Here is a 16,521-nt window from a genome sequence, read left to right as displayed (position 1 = left end):
CTGAGTTCTTGGGCCTTGGGAAGTTTTGGGAAGGGGGGGGGGTCTCGGAGCCTCGTAGACTTCCCCACCCCACTCCGATCACATGGATGAAAAATTCCAGGCCCAGGGAAGAGAAGCAAGCTGCACAAACAGCCCAGCGGGTGGCTGAGATTCAGCTGGAGACTTGGGGGGCAAGGGGGGACAGCTCCACGCTGAAAGTGTGTGTGCTCTACTCCGAGCCATTCCTTAAACATTAGAAGACGCATCTGTCTCCGGGTTAGTAGCCACGCTTATCATGTTTCATTTCACAGAAAATAAGAGGCAACTGAGGCTTGACGTGTCCCTGGAAGAAATTCTCCCCATTCTCATAGTGGGTCTGTGCTCATGCCCCACTACCCATGAAAGAAAAACAGCGCTCTCTACAGTGCCCACGATCCTGTTCTCCTGCTACTGAAGAAGGACGTTTGGGCATACGAGTGGGGAGGGCCCCCCCTCATGACTCACCTGATCCCCCTGTGGGGCAGGTATGGACAGTTCTGAAGTCAGGGGAGTTTGGGTAAAACTCTTTCCGGCAGGGGTCTTACGTGTTCTCATGTGCTCTATGTGCAGGGACCCGTGGGAGGCCGCACACAATGACACCTGACTCGTGCCCTTCACCTGCCCAGGGCACATCAGAGCCAGTGAGGCAGAGCCAGGAGCCTGCCCCTTACTCCCTGCTCCCCCTTACCATCCTGCCCCTCCCCGGTGCCACCTTCCCTGCTCCGGGCCACCAGGGGAGGGTGGCGGGCTACCAAACACCACTGCAAAGCTGCCAATCCCCCCTCCCCAGGTCCCCCTCCTGCCACCTTCCCCTCCCCAGGGGGGTAGGGGAGGGGAGGCGGGGGGGGCTAACTCAAAAGCGCCAGCTGGACTTCCCCACAGGGTCTCTTCCGCAGCAAGAGAGTGATTCCAACTCTAGTTCACAGCCAGACCCAGGGGCTGAGCCAGGGTGTCTGCTTCCCCCAGAAGTCGCCGGATTGGCCAGATCATGCGGAAGGACAAAGTGGCCTGCCAAAGGAGTCACTCAGGTGACAGAGAAGCTACCTTTACCTTTCCAGGTCCCTCGGGAACAAACGGGGGCACCACGGTGAGTCGGGGCTCCTCCAGGCCATGGGATGGGTCCTCCCGTGCGTCTCTCTCTCACTCCGTTTAAGGACAGGCCTCCCGGGCCCTGGGCCCCTGGGTGCCCAGAAGTTTCTCTCCGCATCTTTGCATCCCCAGTACCTGGCACATCGTTTGGTTCAGAACTTACTTAATAAGCCTCTTGCCTTTGAGTGAATAAATACATTAATGAAAGGACAAATGAGTATTTTATGACCTAAATGAGTCGCAGAGCAGCATGGTGTAGTGAACTACCTAGCCCCAGGGAGACAGATTTCAATACACCCTTAGGACGAGCTTGCTCAGCACTGGAAGAAGTAGACTCAAGATGCAGCACCCTGTAATATACGTCTGCGGCCTCAGGGTTGCCTGCCTGTGACCAGAGAGTCCACTTTTGGGAGTCTCACTGAGAAAATAATTGTGCAGATGGTCAGAAAGATTTAGGTGCAGGGAAAAAAAAAAAAAAAGAAACGGAAGCAAGTCGTATGATGCTCTGCAGTTACGGGACTGGCTAAACCATTCTACAGATGTAGATGTTTTTTCCTTTGCTTCTCTGTATTGCTATCTTTTTCTCAAAGAAGATATTACTTGTGTGAGGGGCACCTGGGTGGCTCAGTCAGTTAGGCGTCCGACTTTTCACTCTGGCTCAGGTCGTGCTGTCAAGGTTCGTGAGTCTGAGCCCCACATCAGGCTCTGCGCTGACAGTGCAGAACCTATTTGGGATTCTCTTTCTCTCTCTCTCTCTCTCTCTCTCTCTCTCTCTCTCTGTCCCTCCTCCGCTCGCACTCACCTGTCTTGTTCTCTCAAAACAAATAAATAAACATTAAAAAGAGAATATACTACTTGTGTGAAGCTTAAAAAAAAAAAGCCTAGCTATTACTGTAGAACAGGAGTCTGCAAAGGATAGCCCAGGGACCAAATCCACCTGTCACTTGTTTTTGTAAATAAAGTTTTACTGGAAGAGCATCACACACTTCCACGGATGGCAGAACTGAGTAGTTAAAATAGAGACCACATGGCTTGCCACACCTATAATAGGTATTATCTGGCCCTGTACAGAAAAAGTCCGCTGATCCTTGTGTAGAATCTTCCATCACAACAAATACATGGCATATATTTAAGTAACAACTATGGCATATAGAATTATGTGCAGTATAATCCTTTTTTTGCTAAATACATCTCTAGGCCCAGAAAAGGGACTGGAAAAGGATGTGCTAATTATCTCCGAGTGGTGTTGAGCATACACATGTGAAAGTTATTTTTACTTTTATTTATTCGTATTTTCTAAATGCCTAAGATGCGTCCAACGATGAAACCGTCATTGGACAACCACAACGGCAACAGAGAAGTCAAGGAGCGTCCCTCTTGGCGGACGCCAGGTGGAAAGGGTTTGAAGGTCACCCATAAGGGATTCTTCAGAAGGGTCAGGCCCCAGATGAGAAGGGACACAGCCCCACCAAGGTGTCTCCCACAGCACCAAGTAGTTCGTCCCGCCCCGGCTTTGAGAGGGATCTCTTCACTTTTTCAGGGCAAATTACTTTTAAAAAAAATTAAGACCCCTATTTTAGCAACAAATCCAACAGAATCTATGTAGCAACGAAGAGAAACACGTCTCTGTCTTGTTCTTCAGGGAGACGAGCGCCGCGTACGTTTGATATCAAACCAAACATGAGCAAGTTGGAAATACTCCAAAATGCCTCTCAAGATGATTGAAGACAACTGAGGGTGTCCAGAAACCACGGATGACAACCACTGAGTTAAGAGTTTCGGAGCATTACTTTAATGAAGAGAAGAGAGCTTCGGTGGTGGGGTCTTGTTTTTGTCATACATCAAGTGGCCTGGGAGCCGAGGTCAGACAAAAAGACAAAACTGGGGGCCACCGAAATTCCAGTCCAACAAGCTGCCCCCACCAGAGAAAGAATGAGCTCCTCTGTGGAACGTTCTGGGCCCAAGGCACAGAGGGAAACATATGAAAGGTTCCCAAAGGTGTACCGTGCCTCCCAGGAAAAGCGGAAAACTGACCCCAGCCTTTGGAAGCAAGTGACCGGGCGTCGAAAGCCCGGCCCACCCGCCACCCACTTCCTCCTGCCAGCACCTGGCCAGGCACCCCAGGGAAGGCCTGGCCAGACCCCCACGTGGTGCAGTGGGCACCCCAGCCAAGGAGTCAGCTTGTGCTGTGCCTCACACTTCTCTCATACACATGCCACATGTCATCCCAAACCCCAAGGCTCACCCCCAAGGCAACAAGGAGACGGGGCCCACCAGAAGCCAGGCCCTGGACAGCTTTCCCTTGGTGGGAGAAAGAACCGAATGCGAGCGCACGAATCCCACCGGGACTGTGTCCCTGGCGTTCGGCACGGCAGCCTTTGTGCCTCGGCCCGCCCATCAGGTGGCCGGAGGGAGTGTTCAGACGCGCATTGTTCTGAGGCTCCGCAGCCTGTTTTGAAGATGTGGGTCAGGGAAAGGGTGGTGGCCAATCTCTGTGCTGAGCTTGGCCCTATTTGTCACAAGCCAAGCCTCCGAGTTCTCGGGCCGGTCTCCCCAGTACCGTATGGAGGCAGCACGCTCCTTTCTCGCATGATGTTGACAAGCCCTGTTATTACAGGGCTGGATCAGTAACTAACCAGAACAGCCTTGGCTGCCTCCACACCTCGTACCCACGACATACCAGGACTTAGGTGAAACAGTAAGCAGAACACAATACAAAATAAATAAATGGAAACGCAACCCCAGGAAATCGAGTGCACTCCCGACAAAGAACAGTTAAACCAGACCTGGCTCGGACTTAGGTGGAGAGGCCCGGCAGAGCGAAGAGCCACGAGCCACGAGCTAGCCAAAGAGGGACCTATGTTAGCTACCTACGTACGTGGCTTCCAGAGGATCCCCGCCCCCCACGCCCTGTTCAGGTACCTCCAGGCTCAGGTTCTGCCTGAGGGGAAAAAAAAAAAAAAAAAGCCCCAAAGCTCTGCCCAAGTCCTGCTCCCCCGAGCTCTTTTGGGAGGGTCCACGGCTTTCTGAGAAGGGCTTTCCAGATGGCGCCCGGAGGCAGCGTTGCCAAACTCCACAGCTTAAGTAAATGTTGCCGCAGTCCCGTCCTGCCAGGAAGAGGCAAGGGGGACCCGCGGCTCCTTTCAAGCTGCTGCGAGGCTCATTTCCTGGGGAGAACAGAGAGCCCCCAACCACCTGCCCCGCACCCTGCTGGTGAGCCCCCTTTCCTCTCTGCACCCCCTCCTCCTTCCTCAGTGGGTCAGCCCAGTGTGCACGAGTGGAGGGAGGAGCCTTCCAGATGCCGACAGAGGACAGGAGGGCAAAGGGAGGTGAGGCACGCAGAAAGGCAGCAAGCAGGCCCGAGGGGCACAGATGGCAAAGGTCCTAGCCCAGTCATCACGAATTTGGGCTATCTGCACAAATCCAATCTCCTGATCTCTGCAGGCGTTTCTCCACCCCTACCATCAATGCTCCCAAACAGCTCGGCAGTTAAAGGAGCTAACTGCTCCCTCCTCCTCTGACCTCACAGGCTCAGAATGCTGCAAAGGGCTCCCCATGCAGATCACTCCCCAGGATTCCCTCTGCTCTCCACCTTAAGAGCCCCCATCACCCTGGAGGGGGACTTCTTGAAGCTTGCCCTTGACTCCACCCTCCTGAGACACCAGGGCCGCCTTCCGGAATCTTCTCTCCGTGAAGGGCGGACCTGGGAAGCGGCCGAGGGGTAGGGCAAGGAGACTTTCATGCCTTACCCTCTCAGGAGTGTGCTTCTTATAAGCGGGCTTCAGGCCAGAGAAGGGAGTCAAAGCATGAGGGACCTATGGGGGAAGGGGTTTGGGTGAACAGGAGGTCCTTGAGCTTCCCCCAAACAGACATCACGGGTATACGTTCCCAGGTGCCTAAAGGCACAGCGAGAGAGTGGGGAAAGGTGGCTCCTAGAATCTCATGATACCTGCCTGCCTTTGGCCACACGTGACCGTCTAAAGCAAACTGCTAGTTCCAGCCCCAACACACGCAAGGCGGTGGCCAGAACCTTCCATTCCAATTAATGGGGATCACGCAGCTAATGCTTCATGCTCTGTTTTGAGCACTGACTGCTTAATTCTTTGCCTCATTGTAACCTGTCCTTAGCTAATCTGTGTTTTTCTTATTACCATTAAATTTAGATTTACATACACGTGTCCATTCCTCGAGTTAACATGCACACAGAAGGGGCGCGCCGTGAGCATTTCAGCATCTCTGGACAGGAACACAGCACCCCTCCTAGAGCACTAGAGGGGACGCTGGCAGCATGGTGCCCGTCTTGAGGGTGGGCAAGGTGAAGCAGTGGGCCAAAGAGGGCAGGCCTTGAGTGACCCTGCGGCCAGCTATCGAATCCCTCCCCCACAAAACGGTGTCCGTCCTGAGAATCTACAGGAATGTCCAGGAGGCTTTGCTTCTGGGGTTTTATGTCACACATCTTTTATATCACACTCCCAACTGGAAGACTTTTAGAGCCAGTACAATTTCTCTCTTTCTGAAATGCTAAGTGACAGCGCCATCGGGCAGCCCCGTGGAAGTGGGATTTAGAGCTACAAACAAGGGGGTGAGACAGACAGGAAAAGCCCCAGAGTGGTACTGAGTGTTCCCAAATAATTGCTTCTGGACATAAGATAATCAAAGTGCACGCAGCGAATGGGAAGTTTATAAAAAGGAGCTGCTGGTAGGCGTCCGGCTCCTAGATCAGGAGGAAAATGATCTGATCGGCACCTGGGGTCTACTTTATCACCGCTCCAGCACGCGGTCCCCAGACCCAGCAGAAAGGTGACAGACCAGAGGGAGGCCACCTGGCCCTCCGACCTTCACCCCCACCAACACCTGACTCGTGAGTGAGCCCAAGTCTGGCCAGCGTGTTAGGCAGGGTGGGGGGGGGGGCATCACCCTGGTGGGGTAGGGCCCCTGGCGCCTGCCCGAGGACAGCTTCAACACATGCAGCCGGGCCTCCGTAAATCTCCACAAACACGGTGGCTGCCTGTACATGCTTCCACGTCGGGGATGGAAGGACTGCATATGGCGCTCAGTTTTAACAGCTGAGCTTTAAAAAAGTGCAGCTTTTCATCTCACTGAACCAGCTCCCAAACTAGGGGTGGGGGGAGGGGGAGAAGGGGGCGGTGGGGGGAGAAGGGAAGCTGCAAAGGGGCAGGGGGAGCCTTGCACACCAAAGTTGATTCTACAAGGAATTTCAGGCTATTATTTGCTCCAAAGGTCCCTCTGGAAAATGACAGAATGTTCCCTGTTTGTCATCTTCAAGTTTGCGAATTTCAACAAAGTAATTTCATCTTTTAAAAAGGACGTGCTTTTCTTTTTTTTTTTTCTTTTTCTGTTTTTAGTAATAACAATAATAATAATAAAACCGAGGGAGCCTATCTATGAGGAACCACTCACAGGCCTCGGATCGGGTTAACAATTTTTAAGTAAATTTGTAAATGGGATTATTGTTTTCCAAAGTTCGGCTCAGCACAGAGATTAGTTGCCACGATGCCCCACGGGGCGTCCCGGGTTCTTTGAATTCCCTGCCTGGAGGCTGAAGGTGTTGGGAGAGGAACTGGAGGAAGAAGGCTGATAGGGCAGTTTTCCTGGAACTGCCTGGAAACTTTTACTTTCTGTTTCCTCTGCTGATAATGAGTGTCTTCGGCTCTGCAGCCAGCTTCCCTCTTCCCCCTCCCAGCCCCCTGTTGCTGTACGCCATCCCCGAGCTCCAGTATAAAGTTTGGCTTTTGCAGCAGGAAGCAGCTGGGCCAAGCAACCAGCGAATGATAATGACCTCAGAAATCTGCTGTTCGCTCGGCAACAATAGGGTGCTCAGTCTACTGGAAAATTGTGTTCATCAGCTAACTCTGCTCAGTTACTAATTGACATTGCCAAATATTTTAAGAACAATTGGAATGCACAAGCAAAAAAAAAAAAAAAAATGAAGATCTTAATCCTCAGACTTAAATTTTTTTTTCTCTTTTTCTTTTTTATTCCCCCCCCCCCGCCCCTTCTTTGGGGTGCCTCGATTTGTTTGTGTGCAGCAGGCAGTGGTTATCACGGATGGGGGCAGGAAGGAGGAGCCACATCAGAAAAAGAGGTGGAAAAGAAAGAAAATCTATCATATCACTAAATGCAAGGGAGCCCCGGATAAAGGCCTTTGAGGCTTGTGGTCAATGGGCCTACACAGGATGGAGACCCAGCATTTCAGGAATGCAGCTCAGGCAACAAAAGAGGACCCCACAAGGCTTCCAGCCCAGCTGATCAAATAATCCCTGACCATCTCAAAATATTATACCAGAAGTAGTAGGGGTTAACGATATTTTCTTCCTTGCGTCTCTCCCTGGCTTTCCATTGATCACGTAAGTTAGCCGACTTTATTTAATGAACAGAGGGTCAACGCATTCAATTACCCCTTTCCCACCATCAACACTGCAATTAGCCCCTCTCCAAAATTATGGGGAATGCAGAAGGTAACTGCCCTGTTGGATATAATGAACAGTATCGTTTCTTAGTACATTAAGTTTTAATTATTCTGAGCGTGATTTCCAAGGCAAAATCCAAAGAAACAGAACTTTGGTCGTCTTCCGGCTCAGAGCAGAGCTCCAATCTGAGCACAGTCTTAGACGAGGTTTTGGGGAGAGATGCAGAGATTAATGCCATCGGAGGGTTTGCACGCGAGCCAAAAAATGAGGGAGCGTCAAAACAGCCGCCCCGCTTTCTAAATGTCATAAAAGAGTAAAATTTATAAGCTGCTGCTTTCCAAATAGTTTCCTTTTGCGTGGTACACGGAGGCAGAAATGACATCTACGATGGTGTGAAATTATTGGTAAGTCAAATCAACAAGGACAACACCAACAAAAATAAAACAAAGGGGAAAGATGGGGAAGTGATCCATATGACTAGCTTTGTCCATTTTCTGTTAGAAAATATGACCTCTCAATTTGTCAAAGGTCCTAGTTTTCGCGGTTCATCCTCAGCTTGGTTCTCAGCAGTTTGGAGAGCCCAAGAACAAACACATTTTCTGGTTCACTGGAATCATTTTCACATGTTCACTGAATCAAACATTCTTTTGCTCACATAACAAACAGCTGCATCCCACATTAGCCTAGCCAGTGACAGTCGCCCATCTCGGCAATAACTGTTTGATTGCAAACTTGACCCCTTCTTCGTCTCGGTCTGGGCAAGACATTTTTAAACAGCCACTCCGTTCCCAATCCTCCTTTGCAAAGAATTACATCAGATAACAAAGGACGTCCCTGCCACTCATTGTAAGCCTTCTTCTGGAGATCTGTTCTAAGAGGCTCTCTGTAAAAAGGTTTTTTATGATGAATTCAGAACTACTATCATGTTAAGAGCAGCGATTTATAAAGAAGAATTCACTGGTTAAGATCTGAAAAAATAGTTTCTCAGGCCCTACTGACCCAGTTTTCAACAAAACAAGAATCAAGCGATGCAAATTGAGTTTTGCGACATTGTTATGCAGTCTGAGAAATTTGTAAAACCGTGTTTTGTGGTTATTGCTTAATAGAAGCCTTAATAAGTACTTCTTTCTTTACTTAAGAGCTTAAAGATTTTCTTTCCCCTTCACCTTGCAGGTTTCTCTCTAACAGGTAATAATAAAATGCCTATTGTGTAAAGATTTTTATTTAAATGCTTATTTTAATCGCACTTTGCCCAAGTCCTACTTGTTAGAAATCAGAGGCAAGACTAACCAGATCGGGTTAAGGGTCCTAATCCCAGCAAAACCTGAATGCCCTAAGGCGTGCGGCTGATTTGGGCTGCGTATTGGTATGCCATCAATTTTCCCACTTAGTCAGAAAATTATGAAAGGGTCTAATTTGAATATGAAGAAAACAAAGAAGTCAGCCAGAAATGAAAGAATCGGTATTCACAATTGTAAAATACTTCAATGAGGGAAATAAAAGCTAGAAGATAACCACAACTCAAGAATAATTCTCCTTTGAGTTGTAAGCCCGGTTGGTTCTTTTAAGCAAAGCGGGTTTTTTCAACAGAGTATGTGCAGATATGGAAACTACACAGATAGAATAGCATGAGGCTATCACTTGGCCAGAAGGTGGGAAAAACATGGTAAACACGTCATTAATAAAGCCGAACATTTGGTGCCGGAATATTCTGCTGAGACCTCTTCATTTCAGCAGGTCTGGGAGAGGGATGGAAATCTGTCAATGTTAACTCCACGTCACTCCAAAAACTTAGGGGAGCCAGTCTGCCCTCTGCCTTCTGCCCCCTTCAAGGCCCCCGATCCAAAGACAGTGAGATGACACTCCCCAGAGCAGGGGACCTCTTCGCAGGATGGCGGAAATCGTCCCTCCTGACACTGGGCCGCCTGGCACTTTGCTGCCTCTGCACGGGAGATCCGTTTTTATGGAGTCCCCGCTGTCAGGCAGCGAAACCTGAACACCCCTCCCTTGCATCTCGAACGTTCCGCGCAGCGGTCACTCCTTGCGGCGTGGCCTCACCCCTCCGTGGTGGCTCACGTTCCTGGTCGGACTCTTCCAGAGTGCCTCACCAGAAATAAATCGCAAACGAGTCCAGGACTCCAGGAGTAGACAGTGTGTTTCATGGGTATTTAAGCAACAGCATTAAGTGCTATCGGAATCTCTGGAATGTGCAGTTCAGATTTATGTGTGTTAACAATTCTTTACCGGTTTGTAATAAGCCAGCAGACTCGCACTTTATTTTAATACTAATTTTGTCCTCGAAGAAGGGTATACCAACGCATGACAGTAACAGACAAAAACTAAACCGGCATCTACTTAATAACTATAGCAGGGCACGGCTTCCGAAACGGAACTATTTACCAAAACCCAGAAGGGAAAAAAGCGAAAGGGAGGGTAAAAAACTTTACCAAAATGACCCTCAACAGTGTGCCGCCACGCCTTGAACAGTGAGCAATGCAGTGCCTTGAGGTGCCTCAAACTGTCTTTCATTTTCTAGACTTAATGGCTGATTGCAGAAATCAATGTTGCCATTAGTAACAGGGTATTTGTTATGGCATGATTTCCTCTGTTGTTAGGCTGCAGAATGATTACAGTATTAGTGAGATGCTTTCTTTATAAAGGGCTAGAGATATAACTTTCAATTTACCATCCATTAGAAAGGGACTTTGAAAATACGGATGGAGGCAACAAGCTTACCTGCTGTTAGGTAGCGATTTTAATTTAGCTATCTTAGGCTAGTGCGGGTTTTTTTTGTTGTTGTTTTTGGTTGGTTTTTTTTCCCCCCAACGCGGGCCAGGAAGCTTCAGCGTTTCACAGACATTTTGATGACAGATTTTCTGCTTTGCTATTTTAGACCCCAAAGCTGTATCGCCCGTGTAACAGTACAATTTAAGACACGCAGTCATGCATCTGTGTTTCAAACCTCTGTGCTTTTCTAAACCATCAGACGAGAGTGATGTGTTTCGTCAGGTTACAGGGGCCCGACAGGTGAGCCACGCTGTAATTTCGTAAGGGGACAGGAGGCAGGTTTGGCCTGGGGAGGGAGGGAGAGAGGGGTGCCCAAATGAGACAACTGTGGGAATATCCTCGGGGGGGGGGGGGGGAAAGATGGTGAGCGTCTGAGCTCACACCTTCACACGCGTGGATGAAGCCAAAACGCCAGCTCCCGGGTTCCAGAGACGAGGTGATGGCGGATGGGGGCCGGGGCGTAAAACGGGGCCGGGCAGGGAACTGCCGGGGGAGGGGAGGACAGGCTATGCCTGTCGGCAAACATGCCAACTGACCATCTCTACCACCCAGTGGGATCAACTTTCTTTCCCGGCAGCCAGTGTTCAAGGGAAGGCCAAAGACTCGAAGAGCTAGCCTTCCCTGGAGGCGGGGCAGAAAGGCACGGTCCACCTAACGCCATCAGGTCAGAGTGATGAGCTCAGGACTGACCTGGAAGAGAAGCCAGGGCCCGTCCCCCAGAGGCGGGCGCGGAGCCAGGCCCCCTGGACGGGGAGGGCCCTCGTCCCAGCTGCTGGTCCCCCGTGTTCCCTGGCGGCCTACCTGAGGAGGACGGCGAGGAGGGGTGCGGGCTGTCCTCCTGGGCACTCCCGGTCTGGGAGAGCCCCCCGCCGGCCCCACTCTCCTCGGTGATGTTGGAGGAGCCCGGCGTGGTAGAGCGGCTCACCGACTGGGACTCCTGGTCACTGCCCGAGCCGCGCCGCTCGTCCAGGCCCACGTGCAGCCCGTCCTCGTCGCCCTTGCGGTCCCGCTTGTGGACGCGGGAGTGCACGACCACCTGGTGGTAGGTGCGGAACACCCGGCCGCAGTCGGGGCACTCGGTGGGCTTCTCCTTCATGCTCCCGGGACCCTGCAGGTTATAGTCGAGCGCCGGGTTCAGCCCGTGTGACAAAAAATCCCGACTGCCTTCTAAAGGGTCGAGCTTATTTGGCAGGTCCCTCTGATTGCCCACTTTAGTGCTGTGAACCAAATCAGCAGGCATTTTCTGCTTGGAGCCATCTGCTCCCACTAACACGTACTCCCGCTTCTCCTTATCAAACATAACTCCGGCGCTTGCCAAAGTGTCTTCGTGGTTGCGCTGTAGCTGATGCTCTTTAGACAAGAAGCCGTGTTCCATGGCCATGCCCCTGGCCATGAGCTGCCAAGCCTGGTAGCTGTTCACGGGGTCCATCTCGGCAGCCTTGGCAGCCGCCTGCAACCGCTCGATGCAGCTGGATTTCAGCGGCGGCACGAGGTTGAGGCACCCCAGGAGGGAGTGCTTGTCGCCCTCGGGGACCCCATGGGCCACGCTGGAGATGGGGGACAGCAGCTTCCCCAGGACCTCCCTCTCCTTCACGGGCAGCTCCCCTTTGCCATAGAGCTGGCTGGGCTCGCTCAGGCTGGCTTTGTCCGGGGCCACGAAGCCGCCCTGCAGACAGGAGAGGTACCGGGAATACAGGTTGGCGTGGGCCTCCTGGGACATGCCGCCCATGGGCACGGGCACCTCGGGGTCACTGGGGGACTTGTTCTTCACCGACAGCTTGTTGAGGTGGACCTTCATGTGGTTCTTAAGGAACCAGGGTTCCTTGAAGCGCCGGCCGCAGATCTGGCAGCAGTGCTCGAAGGAGTCCTTGTGTTTCCGCATGTGGCCCTTCAGGAACCACGCCTGGCTGAACACCTGCCCGCACACCTCGCAGCGGAACTCGTTGGCCGACTGCTCGCCGCCGCCGTTGGGGCCCTGGCCCTGGGCCGACTCGGCGGTGATGTGGGCCTTCTCCACGTGGCTGATGAGCTCCTCCTCCTGCGAGGCCGCGAAGTCGCACAGCGTGCACTTGTAGGGCTTGTGCAGGATGCGGATGTGGCGGTCCAGCTCCTCGCGCTTCTTGAACTTGCCCTTGCAGAAGGTGCAGCGGAAGCCGGCGGCCGGGACCACCGCGTCCTCCTGCACGCTGGCGGGCTTGGGCGAGGGCACCGGGTGGGCCACGTCGGGCACGCTGTGGTTGGCGGGCAGGGCCAGGTTGCAGGGGGCCGGCGGGGCCTGCTGGGCGTGCGGCAGGGGCTTCAGGTCGGGCCGCGGCTGCAGCAGGCTGCTCTTCATCTGCTTGTCCCGCAGGATGGCCCTCTCCTCCAGCTCGTGCAGCAGGCGGTTCTCCTCGCGCACCCGCCCGCGCCCCTTACCCAGGTTGCCCAGCTTGTGGGTCCGCAGGTGAATCTTGAGGTTGCCCTTCTGCGCCGCCCGGTGGTCGCAGTAGGGGCACTTGAAGGGCTTCTCGCCGGTGTGAGTGCGCATGTGCAGGGAGAGGATGCTGTTGAAGCGGAAACGCTTGCCGCACAGGGGGCACGGGTACTTGCGGTTTTTGCGGGCGTCGTCCTCGATGTCGCTCATCTGGGACATGATGCCCAGGTTCTGCCCGTTGAGGAACTGCTGTAGGTCCACCCGCCCGTTGAGGCTGGTGTCGACGTCCCGGCCCAGCTGGCTGGCCAGGAGCGCCATCTGGCTGCCCATGGGCTGGCCGGTCATGGGCACGTGGGCCTTCTCGTCGAGGGGCGCGGGGGCCTTCTCCTCCGGGTTGGGCCGCGGATGCAGCTCGGGGAAGGCATGGCTGAGCTGGGAGGTGATCTGGTGCAACTTCTGACTCATGGCATACTGGCCGTTGAGGACAGGGCCGCTCAGGTGGGGCTCAGCTTCCGGTGCCGCCGAGGACACTCCAAGGCACAGACTGGCTTCTTCCATCCCTGAAAATAAAGAGAGAGTTGAGGTCTGTGCCAGGCACCGTGGCGCAGCGAATCAACAGCATCAGCTGGCGAGGAATTTGCAATTCATGCCTTACCTACACATAATAATGCTAAGGAATTAGAGTCAAAAACAATAATAAAAAGATGAATTATTAAATGCCAATTACGCAACATGGCATTGCTCCTCCAATTTGTTTTGGCGATAGATCGTCTTCCTTGTATTTTCTATTTACCGACCGCAATTATTCATTCACATTTAAATTATTAATGTTTTACCACTTCCAACACCTAATAACAAATCACGGGTCTACGTGTTAAACTTTCCCTCCTGTGCCCCTTGTGGCACCTGCACCTGTTGGTTCTGTTCAAAGTTTGCCTTGGAGCAGGATGGCTTTCACCGCAAGACCACATAGACTCCCTTGGAACTTTTGTTTCCGGTTACTATATTCAATACATTCGCCAGTCTGTGATGAAAGAGATTATTTTATGATTTGCCACCCCCCCACCAAAAAAAAAAAAAAAAAAACCAACAGAAAAACCCAATGGCATGATATTTACTGGTACATAATAAAACAAGATAATGTTTTGGGAAAAAATAAAGTAAAGGACAGGCTTTAGAACAATAAAAGGGATTTTGCTTTAGTCAACAAAAAGTGCAGTAATATCTCATTAAGCTGATTAGTATGCTGCTTAGAAACAGTACTAGGTGCTGTAACACATGATTATAATCATAAAAATCCTTCAGTGTTTGCAAGGAAGCATTAACGAGGTATATTAAATTTTAAGGAGACTGCGAGTAGCGGCTTTGCAAACCTCAGAGATTAAGATTTAACCCTTATGTTACGAAACACTGTTATTTTGTCATTTGGTAACTGTGCCCATCAAAAGAAGTATAAATTATCTGGTGACGGAATCGTAGTGGATCGTCCAGACTGTTCATTTTTGGATAGGGGTGAAGACTTACACCATTTACTGGGCTCTCTCTGTCCTTCCACTGGCATGATATCCCAGGCAGGGACTGTGATTGGGTTTAAAGAGATCCTTTATAGAACTAGATAAAAACCAATTAAAATCCAGGGATGATACCATAGGAAGTCTCAACCAAGTTTGAGTGTTTTTAATAACTTTCCCAGTATACAGTAATGAGTACAAATTGTACCTGCAGTATGTGTTCTGCAGAAAATTAGAACTCAAAGCTGTTTGTTAAACACTAACACTCAAAGCTGGTCTCCATAATTGCCTTTAACGCTCCTCTCTGCCCCCTTCCCAGACTGTGCAGAACCGCTAAGGCCACTCTGCTTGGGGCTGGGGTAGAAGGAACGGCTCCCTCCACATCACAGCAGGTGAGGAGCTCAGCTTTGAAAGGCAGTGAACCTACGCCTGGGTCCTTCTATTTCCAGATCTGCCTTCTACCTGAAGGAGTCCAAATTCGCTTCCTGCCATTGGAACAGTTTTTGCACATCTCTCCTCTTTGTATCCCAATGTTTACATGTGTTGGCCAGCCAGGTGGTCCAGGGGCAGCGCTTAACCCCAGTCAGGATGGATTCCTGGGCCAAGCAATTCCCTAGGGGGACTGGTGGGGACAGAGTTCAACTGTGGAGGAAGCGCATTCAGCCCTGGGGTGGGGAGGGGAGGGGTCTGCTGCCTCCTGGGCCTCCCGCCAGGCAGACTATGCGTGGCGTGGAGGGTCTCCAACGGGAGACCTGGCTTCCTTGGCAAGAGGACAGGGGCTGTGAGTCCATCTTGCAAGGGAAGGGAAGAAAAGACATGAATGTTTATTTGCAGGAGGGAGAAACACAGCAGCCATGGTACAGGGCTGACTGTGTCCATGACATGAACACCTGCACACATTTACACACACATACAGGAACCTGATCACTTGTAGGAAAAGAAGGCTACCAACTCGCCATCTTTCCTTTTTGCCTCTGGTGGGCTGTCTACACTCAAATTAAAAAACCAACCAACAAATAAAAAAGCCCATTTTGGAGATGGGTCAGAAAGGACTAATGTCTCCTGGAGAGCTTTGCTTTCATTCACCAACCCTGCCGAGTTCCCACTGTACCCCAGTCCCTGTCCTTGGCACGTAAGACGCCCTAGTAGACAAGAATGGCCAACCCCAGTGCTCATGGCAACCACTGACCAGCGGGGAGGAGTAGGTCTAGTGTGCAGAAGTTGCTAGAGCAGGACTGGTGCCTGGAAGATCCCAGGCAGGGACTCTAACAGCCCCCGGGGCCCTGTCTGAAGCCCCTTCTCTACCTTCAAGCTCCATCCAGCTGTGCTGGCTCCTCTCCTAAGCAAACACAGATCATGACCCTGAAGCCACTTGGGAGTGCTCAGAATTCCACCCAACAGCTCTAGGGAAGTTTGGAAAGTCCAAAGCCAACATGGCTGGCCCACTTCCAAAGCTGCCCAGTTGGCCTTCTCAGAAGACATGAATCCAGAAAGACAGGCTATTTTCAGGTTGCTGCTGATGAGCTGACGCCAATTCAGCAGGAGGGAGGGGAGGCTGAATGTGCAATACAGCGAGACTGCAAATCAGGTTGGGTGAGGGGCAGCAGGTTGAAGACCATCCCCCACCCTCATTCACGCTGGGTAAGTAAGAGCTCAATTTGTCAAATAATGAATATAGGGAGTTTTCAACTTAGGTTTGGATATGGAATGCTTTAATTATGTTAAAGAACTTTTTTTTTTCAGTCAACAAATCTTTTTTAAGGAATTGGACTTCAGGTGCCTTTGCTGAAGCCTCAGCTGGCGGGGGGCCGGGGGGGGGGGTGGTGGGAACAATGGTCTAGAATGTGCAAAGGTACAGTTGGCAGGTCTCAACTCACATAGCCCCTTCTCACAAAGACTTCCAGGCCCTTCTTGTCATAGGCGCTCATCTTCAGCCTCTCTCTACCCATCACCTTATTTCCTTCTTTACAGCACTTACCACTAGGGCGACATTTTGTTGTTGACCCTTTTATAAGTGTGCTTCTTTTCCATGAGGGCACGATCATGTCTGTCTTGCTCACATGAAGCCTCAAGGCCCAGGTCACAGCTAGCCCATTGTATGTTCAACATTTTCTGACTCAAATGGATGAATGAATGACGAGACCCTATGAACATAGCCCATAAAAGAAGGCTAGCCCTGTAGAACCACTCTCCTCCCAGCCTTGTGTGACCCCAACTCAGCTTACACAAGTCCACCAACATCTATCTACTATCAGACTTTGTCAGAGTTGGA

The 16,521-nt window shown here is 51.4% G+C and overlaps 1 protein-coding gene across 11 annotated transcripts in view; it reads right to left on the bottom strand.

Annotated features, from left to right (window-relative positions):
* ZNF536 (zinc finger protein 536) overlaps nucleotides 1-16,521 on the bottom strand; it is a 434,845-nt gene that overhangs the window by 225,215 nt on the left and 193,109 nt on the right. For all 11 annotated transcript variants that reach the window (XM_053211371.1, XM_053211368.1, XM_027044877.2 and 8 more), the window contains one exon: nucleotides 11,127-13,298. In XM_053211371.1, coding sequence (XP_053067346.1) covers nucleotides 11,127-13,296 — 2,170 coding nt within the window. In that variant the 5' untranslated portion in view covers nucleotides 13,297-13,298. The remainder of the gene's footprint in view (nucleotides 1-11,126; nucleotides 13,299-16,521) is intronic.

Source organism: Acinonyx jubatus, chromosome E2 (genome assembly GCF_027475565.1).
Source record: "Acinonyx jubatus isolate Ajub_Pintada_27869175 chromosome E2, VMU_Ajub_asm_v1.0, whole genome shotgun sequence".
Taxonomy (NCBI): Eukaryota; Metazoa; Chordata; class Mammalia; order Carnivora; family Felidae; genus Acinonyx; species Acinonyx jubatus.
Note: the sequence above shows the minus strand (reverse complement) of the source record. Positions and strands in the feature narration are given on the sequence as shown.